A 10,846-nucleotide genomic window follows, 5' to 3' on the forward strand; every position below is an offset into this window, starting at 1 on the left:
GCGGCCGCCGTGATCGAGCCCGCCGGCGGGGCAGGCGCCGCCGCGGCGGCGCCGCTGGCCGTGCTGGCCGGCAGCGCCGTCAACCAGGACGGCCGCAGCAGCGGCCTCACGGCGCCGCACGGGCCGTCGCAGACGGCGCTGATTGCGGCCGCCATGGCGGAGGCAGGGTCGGCCCGCATGGACTTTGTGGCATCCCATGGCACAGGCACCCCTCTGGGTGACCCCATTGAGACCGGCGCACTACGCAAGTCGGCCGCCGGCGGTGCAGCCAACCTGGGCGGCGGTGGCAATGACAGTAACAGTGGCGGCGACAGCGCGTTTGTGTTCACGGTCGGCGCCGTCAAGGCGACGACAGGGCACCTGGAGGGCACCGCCGGACTGGCTGGACTGGCGCAGGCGCTCGCGGCGCTGCAGCAGCGGGCGGCGCTGCCGCTACGGTACCGAGGGCTCAACCCCTACGTGGCAAGCAGCCTGGAGGGCTGGGGTGTGCGGTGCAGGTGGGTTCCCTGCCGAGCATGTTTTTGAATTGCTTTTGGCAGCTGCTGCGCTGCTTGAAGTTGAAGAGCAGCGTACCTTGTTGGGCAGGTTTTTGTTGCGTGTTGCCGGTGACGGGGCATGACCGCTGGTGGAGCAATGTGATTCCCCTTGTTGCTTCAAGTGCATCAACCAACCACCAACCCTCCCACAATCATACGCCAACTACAGGCTGCCCATTCAGCACGGCGGCGTGGCCCTGGTGGCCGTCGTCGGCACCAGCTCCTTTGGAATGAGCGGCGTCAACGCGGTGAGGGATCACGAGCTCTGTATGTTCTGGTTGCCAGGCTGCCTGAGACAAGCTCCTTGGCTGCAGCTTTGGGGTCAGAACATCCGGGGCGCCCAAGCATTGGTCTGGGAAGCTTCCTTGCATGCAGATGTTGCTCTCAGGCTTTGAGGCTTGATGGCACGTGGCTCAGCGCGCCAGCGGGGCTCGCCGGGGCCTCCCAGTCCAAGGGCGGTCCACCACGCCTGCAGAGCTGCTCGAACCTTTCTTAACATCCCTCAGCCGGAAACATGCAAGTTGTCCCTTGTCCCCGCCGACCTCGATCACTCCGTCCCCAGCACGCCATCCTGCGCGCCGCCACGCCCGAGGACGGCGCAATGCTTGCGCCTTTCGCACAACGCGATTCAACATCGTTCGTCTGGCAGCGCCGCGACTTCCTTCACGCGGCCGGCCCGCCGGCCGGCCACCCGCTGCTTTACGCCGCGTCGCCGCCGGCTGCCGGCGGCGGCGGCCGCGAAATCGTCGAGTTTGCGGTGCCGCCGCTGTCGCGGCCGGGGCTGGCATTCCTTTGGGACCACGTCGTGGCTGGCCTGGCGCTGCTGCCCGCGGCCGCCTTCTTGGAGATGGCTGCCGCGGCCGCGCGCGCCCTGCTGACGCCCGACGCCGCAGCCGCGGCCGCCGCCGGCGCCGACGGCCAGCCGGCGCTGGCAGGCGCCGTGCTCGCGGCGCCGCTGGCGCTGCCCGACAGATTGCAGCAGCAGGAGCAGGCCGACGGCGGCGGCAAGGGGCTGGTGCTGACGTGCACAGTGGATCTGACGACTGGCGCACTTGCGCTGCGCTCAGGGCCTGCCAGCGCCGGCTCCCCGCATCAGCATCACCTGCAGCACCACGTGAGCTGCTCCATCATCACCCTGGCGGCGCCTGCGGCCGCTGCAGCTCCTGAGGGTTCACCAGCCAATCCGCCGGGCCGCGCCGCGGCTGCGGCCGCGGGCGCGGACGCGCTCCGCGCCGCCTGCCGCGAGCCAGGGGACGCGGCGGCCGCGTACGCGTCCCTGCGGGCGGCCGGCCTGCAGTACGGCCCGGCGTTCAGGCGGCTGCGGGCGCTGCACCGCGGCGCGGGCGAGGCGCTCGCCCCGATTCGCGGCTCGGCGCCGGCCTTGGACGGGTTTGCAGTCCATCCTGCAACCCTTGACAGTCTGCTGCAGCTGGGCGCGGCCGTGCCGGAGGAGACGCACGCGACGGCAGAGCAGGCGATGGTGCCGGCGGCGGTCTCGCTGTTCGTCGTTCCCGCCCAGCCGCCGCTTGCTGCGCTCGGCGCGCGCGGCAGCATGAGCCAGGGGCTGGTGTGCTTCGGCCTCGCACGGAGAGGCAGCAGGGGCGACAACGGCGCAGCCCAGCAGCAACAGCCGCGCCAGCCGCAGCCGCCAGCTCATGCAGCAACGCTGCGCGACCACCTTTTGTTGGATGGCAGCGGCGGCCTGACGTGCCGCGTCGACGGCCTCGAGGCGCGGCCCGCGCGCGCGGCAGCTTCTCAGCAGCTGCGGCAGCAACAGCAGCAGCTGGAGGGCGCAGACGACATGCTCTACGAAATCGAGTGGGTGGTGGCCTCTGCCGCCTCCCAAGCTGAGGGTGGGGATGAGGAGATGCAGCATTCCCATCAGCAGAGCTGCGGGACTCTCCAGATTGCGCCGGCCGCTGCTGCTGCCCACACTGCAACGGCCCTTTCGGCGCTCCAAGTTTTGCCTGGTGCCGCAGCCGCCGGCGGTGTGCTCGCGCTCTCGGCCGGCGCCGGCCCCGCTGGCTGCGCCGGCGCCGGCTCGGGAGTGTCGACGTTGGGCGCCGCGGCGGCGGCGCGGGGCGGCCTGCTGCGCACCTTTGGGCAGGAGCACGCGCTCGGACTGGCAGTCCGGGAGTGGGACGGCTTTGACACTGCGAACGCAGCCGCGCCAGCCGCGCCCTCCCTGGCAGTCCTGTGGCGCGGCTCGCTGCCCGCCGGCCTCGTCGACGGCTACGGCGGCCGCAGCCTCGGCGGCGCGGCGCTCGTGCCGTCGATGCGCGCCAGCGCGGCGGCCAGCGCGCCGGCCGCGTACCACCTCGCCCCGCGCCCGCGCGGCGCGCTGGGCAACTTGGTGCCCCAGCCGGTGGCGGCCGAATTGTCGCAGGATGGCAGTGTCCTGTTGGCTGTGAAGGCCGTTGGCATCAACTTCAGAGATGTGCTCAACGTGAGTGTTTTGAGATTTGTGGGGAGCGGGGGGGACCATCAATCTGGTTGACTTCTTCTGGTGTGGTCCACCTGATGCCGGCTTGACGGGCCATTTGATGCGTGCTGCACCGACATAGGACAAACCTTATTTATACATGGCATGCACTCAGGATGTAGAGCTTGAGAGACAGGCGGTGCGTGCCATACACACGCTCCCCTGACAAGCTGGGGTGCTTGCTGATGGCCAACAAACCCAAACCCATCAACCACGATCTTAATACAGGTCCTGGGCCTGTACCCCGGAGACGCGGGCGATCCCGGCTCAGACTGCGCCGGCGTCGTGCTTGCCTCAAACGCCGCCGCCGGCGTGCGCCCCGGGGACGCAGTCTTCGGCCTTGCCACCGGCTCCCTGGGCTCCCACGTGCACGCGTCGGCGCTCACGTTGGTGCCGGTGCCGCAGAACGTCGGCTTTGAGGCGGCCGCCACCATGCCCACAGTGTTCATCACCGTCGACGCAGCACTCAACCAAGTGGCTGCCCTGCGGCCTAGCGAGCGAGTGCTGCTGCTGGCTGCAGCGGGCGGCGTCGGCCTGGCGGGAATCCAGCTGGTGCAGGCACTGGGAGCGCGGCCGCTGGCCACGGCCGGCAGCCCCGCCAAGCGCGCCCTGCTGCGCTTGCTGGGCGTGGACGCTGTGTCCAGCTCGCGCGGCCTCGGCTGCTTTGAGGAATGCGCGCTGTTTGGCGGCGCGGACGTGGTGCTCAACTCGCTGACGTCACCGGGCATGGTGGGCGGCGCGCTGGCGCTGCTGCGGCGCGGTGGGCGGCTGGTGGAGATCGGCAAGCGCGATGTGTGGAGTGGCGCCGCGGTGGGCGCCCAGCGTCCCGATGTGGCATACAGCCTGCTGGCTGTGGACTTCATGCCCGAGGCGGGCCTGCACGCAGCCATGGTGCGGCTGTCAGCGCGCCTAGCTGCGGGCGTCGTGCGCCCTCTGCCCGGCGCAGTGCATGATCTGCGCAACGCGGCAGCGGCACTGCGCCAGCTGAGCCAGGCGCGCCACGTAGGCAAGGTAGTGGTGCGCGCCTCTGGCGCAGCTGCTGCCGCCTCCGGCTTTGGTGGCGGCAGTGGCGGGGGCTCAGCGCTGTTCGGTGCTGCCGAGCGCAGCTGTGGTGGCGCTGTGGTGGTGCTGGGCGGCACAGGCACCCTCGGCAGCCTCATGGTGGGTTGGCTAGCGGAGAGCGGGGTCGGCTGGATCCCAGCCGCAAGCCGCAGCGGGCGGCTGTCAGGGCCGCTGGCAGAGCAGCTGCTGGGAACAAGTGGCAGCAGCGCCGCCCAGGGCGCCGCAGTGTCGGTTGTGGCGTGCGACGGCGGCGCTGCTGCAGACGCGGCTGCCTTGGAGGCGAGCCTGGGCGGCCGTGAGCTGCTGGGTGTGCTGCATGCCGGCGGCGTGCTGGCAGATGCTACGTTCGCCAACCAGACCGCAAGGGGCATGCGTAAGGTGAGGGGATGCTGCACGAGAGGTGTGCCTCTTTATTTTACAGGTGTGCTGGCTGCGCCAACACAGCAGCCGGATTTTCTGTGCCAACTGACCAGCCTGCTTGTTTGTGCCAACTTACCAGCCAATTGGAAGCCGGCTAGTCACTTGATTCGTGGCCACCTCACCCTGCACTCAGCCATTCTCTAATCAGCTTGCTATTGGACTCGCCCTCCCTACGCCATTCCAAATCCGCAAAAGGTGTTTGGTTCTAAGGTCCAGGCCTTGGAGCTGCTGCAGCGCCTGCTGCGCCGCCATCCGGTTGCAACCACTGTGCTGTTTAGCTCAGTAGCTTCCCTGCTGGGCAGCCCCGGCCAGGCCAACTACGCCGCAGCCAACGCCGCACTTGACGCGGCGGCAGCGGCGCTGCAAGCTGGCGGGGTTGGGGCGCTCAGCGTGCAATGGGGCGCGTGGGCCGGCGCAGGCATGGCGGCCAACGACCCCCAGACGGCTGCGCGCGTGGAGCGCATGGGCATGGCGCTGGTCAGTCCGCGGGCGGGCCTGGCCGCGCTTGAGGGCGCCCTGGCCGCCTCCGCTGCCAGCGCCAAGCCCGTCGTGGCAGCAACACCCATTCTTTGGCCTGTCCTGCTGCGCCGCTTCTTTGGCGCGGCGGCGGTGCCTCAGCTGTTTTCGGAGTTTGCGGGCGCGCTATCAAAGCGGCCCGCGCCTGCACCTGGCGCGGCCGGCCCGGCAGGTGAAGCTGCTGTGAACCTGAGCAGGCTCCGATTCTTGGGAACCTTGCTCTCAGTGTATGGATGGCCTTCCATGTGGGATGGTAGTATTGTTGAGTGTGTCTTGGTTTAGTGTAGCATATCGGATGGCAGTGACTCGTGTGCCAGCTTATTTGTCCTCAAGGGGATTCCCTCAGTCGTATTAATGACCCCATGCCTTCATCTGACACCACCATCTCTGCAACCCTGCTACACCCCCGGCCTTTGCCCGCCCCAACAGGCGGCCCCACGGCCCCAGCAGGCGCGCCGCGCCGCCTCGGCCGCGCCGCGGTGCGATCCCTGGTGCGCGACGCTGTGGCCTCTGTCCTGGGCCCTGCAGTCAATGACGACGAGCCGCTGATGGCGGCGGGCCTGGACTCCCTGGGCGCGGTGGAGCTGCGCAACGCGCTGGAGGGCCGCCTGGGCGGCCTGCAGCTGCCGCCCACGTTGGTGTTTGACTACCCTGCTGTATCCAGCATGAGCGATTACATCTCCAGTCGGTTGGGGCCGGAGGAGGAGGATGGAATGCCATTCGGGGCAGCAGCGGGAGCCGCACTGGCGGCAGGACGGGCCGCTGAGCCGCCCCTGCCGCCGCCCGTGCCCGCGGCGGGCGCGGCTGCGGCAGCGAGGCCCGTCGTCGCCATCACCGGCGCCGCCTGCCGCAGCCCTGGCGGCGCGATCGGCCGCGCCGCGGCGTCGGACGCCGTGCGCGCGGTGCTGCTCAGCCGCTGGGACTGGGAGCGGCTCGCGGCTGCGGCAGCGGCGGCCTCTGCCGCCGACCCTGAAGAGCGCCCCGCACGCTTCGGCGGCTGGCTGGATGGGATTGAGATGTTTGATGCGGCGCTTTTTGGCATCAGCTCCACAGAGGCGGAACTAATGGATGCACAGCAGCGACTGCTGCTGGAAACGGCCCATGAGGCGCTCTGGAGCGCCGCCGCCGCCGGCGGTGACGTCATCGGTGACGTCATCGGTGACGTCATGAGCGGCGGCGGCGGCGGCGGCAGCTTTCGCGCAGCGTCGGTGCTGGGCACGGATGCGTGCGTGGCCGTGGGCATTGCGAGCGCGGAGTACAACAACTGGGTCCTGCGGCGCGCGGGGCAGCCGCCGTCGGCGTACGGCGCGACAGGTTCGTATGAGAGGGCAATGAGGCCTGGAAGGGCTGCTGTCTGCATTAAGAATAGGGCTCCCCGACGTCTGTCATATCGCTTAGATTCTCATTGGGTGAAGAAGGACAAGGTTGAAATGACCTGCGCCACCACCCCGCAATTGTCTGGCTTGCTTGCAGCGGCTTGCATGTATGCGTTCTGCCACAACGCCGAGTCGTCTGCTTGCAGTTGCTCACACTGGGCCCAAACCCTCGCAGGTGGCGCCCTGTCCGTCGCCAGCGGCCGCCTCGCCTTTACCTACGCCCTTCGCGGCGCTGCTGTTTCCGTGGATACTGCCTGCAGCAGCAGCCTGGTGGCCGCGCACTTTGCGGTTGGTCAGATCACGGGCGGCGCCTCCGCCGGCGGGCTGGCCGCCGGCGCGGGGCTGCTGCTCTCGCCGGAGCCGACCGCCATGTTCAAGAGTGCGGGTGCGTTTGGAGGCCCGTCATACCGTCTTGAGTCGTGCCGTTTGCTTGACACCTGCTGTTGTGTATACGACAGAGGTAAGTGGTTGGAAGTTTGAAGGACCCTCACCCACCCACTACTCCAAGCCAAGAATTGAGACACGGCTGGTGCCAAGAACTCATCCGTGGTTTTGCCGCCAAACTCGACCCAGGCATGCTGGCGCCGGACGGCCGCTGCAAAACGCTCGACGCGGCTGCAGACGGCTACGTGCGCGCAGAGGCTGTGGGCGTGCTAGTGCTGCAAGCGCTGCTGCTACAGCACGACCGCGGCGGCGTCGGTGGCGCTGCCGCGGCCGCACGCGGGGGCCGGGCCCTCGCCGTGCTGGCTGGCAGCGCCGTCAACCAGGACGGCCGCAGCAGCGGCCTCACGGCGCCCAACGGGCCGGCGCAGCAGGAGGTGATCCGCCAGGCCCTGGCGGCGGCGGGGGTGGCGGCTACCGACGTGAACGGAATCGAAATGCATGGCACGGGCACCAGCCTGGGGGACCCTATCGAGGTCGGCGCCCTGGCCGCCGTGTTTGGCGGCAGCGGCGGCCGCGACAAGCGGCGCCAGCCGCTGCTGCTCACGGCCGGCAAGAGCTGGGTCGGCCACTCGGAGGCGGCAGCCGGCGTCGTCGGGCTCGTGCACGCGGCCACAGGCCTGCGGGCGTCGCAGGCGCAGGCGGTGCTGCACCTGTCGGCGCCAAACCCCTACCTTGAGGGATCACTGCGGCCGCCTGGCGGCGCCGCCGCTGCCGGCGGGGCCTGGAGCCTGCCGCGGCAGGCGGCGGGGCTGCCGTCCCTCGGCGGCGCGGAGGAGGTGGCAGTCAGGGGCGTCAGCTCGTTTGCTTTCCAGGTGGGCAGATGGGGAGGAGCCCTAATCCCTGAAATCTACACCCTGCACTTTGAGCCCTGCTGCTTTTCATATTGGTGGCTTGCCCTCGAATTGCGCGCCTCGGATCGTTCCGGCCTTCAACGAGAGGTGTTACCAGCTGGCAATGGATGCAAGTGGTCCTTGGCTGCTCAGCACATGCACTGCCTTGAGAACCTCAGTTGGCCTAACCTGCCCCAACCTACCCTTGTCGCAACCCAGGGCACCAATGCACACGCGCTGCTCCTTGCGCCGGCGCGCGCCGGACCGGCGTGGCCCCAAAACACGGCCTCACTCGCGTGGCAGCGCGCCCACACATGGGCCGCCCCGCCCGCACGCCTGCTGGTCGACGCAGCGCTGCCCGCTGCGCCCGGCGCCGCGCCCGGCGTCCCGCCGCGCGTAGCAATGCGGTGCGCCGTGGCGGGTGCGGCGGCGGCGTTCCTTCTCGACAACGTGATCGAGGGCGCCGCGTGGCTGCCCACCTCCGCTGTCCTGGAGATAGCAGCGGAAGCCGCTTCTTTGGTCACCGGCGCCGCCGCCGCTGCGACGGCACCACCCACAGCGGCGCTGGCGGGCGTGGTGCTGCCCTCCGGCTTGCCGCTCGCCTGGGCGGGCGCCGCTGACGTCACCTGCGTGCTGCACCCGGCCAGCGGACTGTTGGAGGTCCAGGCGGCCTATGCGTCGGACCCCCAGCAGCCGGCGCAGCAGCACCGCCACGCCCTGCTCTTCGCCACCGTCACCCGAGTCACCAGCAGCGGCGGCGGCAACGGCGACGCTGGAGAGGCGGCCCCGGCCGCGCAGCGGCTAGCGCGCGTGCTGTTCGGTGCGCACGGCGGCGCGCTGGCAAACGTGCCAGGCGCCGCGGCGTACGCATCCGTCGACGCCGCCGCGATGCCGGACACCGGCGGCTTGATCGCCCACCCCTGCGTGTTGGAAGCTGCCCTGCAGCTGGAGGGCGTCATGGAGGCAGCTGCCGCGGCCGCAGCTGCCGCAGCCATCGGCGAAGGGGCCGCAGCCGAGGCCGAGAAGGAAGCTGCACTAGCCGCAGCTGCGGCGGCCCAAGTCATCCGGGTGCCTGTCAGCATGGCTGCCTGCCTGCTGGACCGGCTGGATGGGGCAGCCGCCCCGCCAAGCGCGCACGCAGCGCGGCGCGCTGCAGGCGGCCGCATCTTGACCAGCGGCTGGCTGCGCCCGGGCGCGTGCGCCGCCGTCGCCGGCTCCGCCGCCACCGCCGCCGGCTGCCGCATGTTTGATGCCGAGTTCCGCCCTCTGGCCGCGCCCGCCGTCGCCGCGGCGGCCGCGGGCGCCGCGATCGAGGCGGTGGAGGGCGCGGCGGCGTTTGGGGGCGGGCAGCGGCCGCCGTGGCTCGATATGGAGCCGTGGGAGGTTGAGGATATGGTGGCGTCTGCGGTGGAGGCCATCGTGGGCCAGCCGGTGCGTGGTCCTTTTGTTCGCGAAGTTGCTTTGTGGCAGCGACCTGTTGGCCTGCCGGGCTGAAAGGGGGTCGATTGGGGGGCGGCTGGCGTGATGCGCTCGTTGACTGGGCAAGGCCTGCATTGACGCATGCACGCACGCACGTACACACGCGCGCGCACGCACGCATGCACACACACACACACACACACACACGCGCACACACACACACACACTCACACACACACACACACACGCACACATACACACACACACACACGCGCGCGTGCACGCACCCACGCACACATAAACACACACACACACACACACACACACACGCGCGTGCACGCACCCACGCACACATACACTCATACACACACATACACACACAAAAACACTTTCCACGCACCAACCACCAAGCAAAACCCAACAAACCCCACAGATCCCTCTGGACGAGCCGCTGATGGCGGCGGGCCTGGACTCCCTGGGCGCCGTCGAGCTGCGCAACGCGCTAAGGGACCGCCTCGGCGGCCTGCAGCTGCCCAGCACCCTCCTGTACGACCACCAGTCCATCTCAGCCATTGCCGTCTTCATATTGGACGACCTGTCTGGGCCAGACGCCGCCAACGCCGTGGTCGACACGAGCATCAGCGGCGGCGCGGGCCGGCTCGGCTCGCTCGCGCTCGCCGGCGGCGGCGCGGGTGGAAGCGGGCCGGGCGGGAGCGGCGGCGCGCCGTCGGCGCTGCTGAAGCTGCTGAGGGGCGCGCCGGCGCCGCGGCCGCTGTTCCTGGCAGCCCCGGGCGTCGCAAACGCACAGTCAGCATATGTGAGTCACGCCTTCCCCCCAGCTTCCGCCCGCCCCACACCTCCCTCTAGACCGACCCCCGGCCCCTCGCCTCCCCGTCCCCGCTGCCGCTGCCGCCGAGCGCCTTGCTTCAACGCACGGTCCTGCGAACGCTGAGATCCGATCCTGACCCCGACAAGTGTGTGATCTGAGGTCCCAACGTTTGAACCGCCCCACCCCTCGCAGTTTGCGTTTGCTCAGTTCCTCTCTTGGTCTGATCAGGTAGGGCTCATCCCCTTGCCCCTCAGGCCACGCATGCGCTGAGAGCCCACACACATAAATGCAATCCCCGAAAGGCCACACACGCCCTGGAAACCTGCCTGCAGCCGCTTGCCCCTTGTACCATCTCCTGGGCCAGCCTCGCAGACGGATGGCCCTTCCAACCCTGCCCATCAACCTCGGACGACCACTCCGCCGCCCCCCGCCCCCCCACACGCACACCGCGAACCCCACAAATTCGAATTCAAATTCAAACCGCCCCCTTCGACAGCCGATCTACGTGCTGGAGAAGGACAACGACCTGGACATATCCGCCCTGGCGCGCGCCAACGCGGCCGACATTCTGAAGGTCCAGCCCGAGGGGCCGTTCCTTCTGGGGGGCCACTCCTATGGCGGCACCGTGGCTGTCGAGGTGGCGCTGGTGCTGGAGGCGTGGGGCCACGAGGTCGGGCTGGTCATGGTGAGGCGGTTTTGGGGGTGGGGTTCTGGATGGCGGTTTGGGGCCCGGCAGGGGGAACTTTGGAGTAAGCGAGCGGCAAGGGAGGAGGGTCAGGGGTCAAAATTAGGGCAGGTGAGCGTTAGGTACCTGCTGCACCCCCAGTAGTGGGCCGGGGCCCTAATAATCCAGGGTTTCCAGGACTGAAGGAATCCGTTGCCCTCGCTTCTGCGATCAGATGCCCCCACACAGCACCCCCTCACACCACGCC

At 69.3% G+C, this 10,846-nt stretch overlaps 1 protein-coding gene across 1 annotated transcript; it reads left to right on the plus strand.

The window, feature by feature from the left end:
• Positions 1-153: 153 nt before the first annotated feature.
• Positions 154-10,782, plus strand: MNEG_9297 (type I polyketide synthase; the record flags this gene model as incomplete). Its single annotated transcript, XM_014042231.1, has 14 exons — positions 154-497; positions 706-784; positions 1,099-2,389; positions 2,516-2,982; positions 3,247-4,458; positions 4,696-5,188; positions 5,446-6,330; positions 6,568-6,777; positions 6,966-7,648; positions 7,970-9,097; positions 9,519-9,902; positions 10,107-10,142; positions 10,411-10,599; positions 10,768-10,782. 14 exons carry the CDS (start codon positions 154-156, stop codon positions 10,780-10,782), a joined length of 7,416 nt encoding a protein of 2,471 aa, XP_013897685.1.
• Positions 10,783-10,846: the final 64 nt, after the last annotated feature.

The sequence above is a fragment of the Monoraphidium neglectum genome (genome assembly GCF_000611645.1).
Source record: "Monoraphidium neglectum strain SAG 48.87 unplaced genomic scaffold scaffold01886, whole genome shotgun sequence".
Classification (NCBI taxonomy): Eukaryota; Viridiplantae; Chlorophyta; class Chlorophyceae; order Sphaeropleales; family Selenastraceae; genus Monoraphidium; species Monoraphidium neglectum.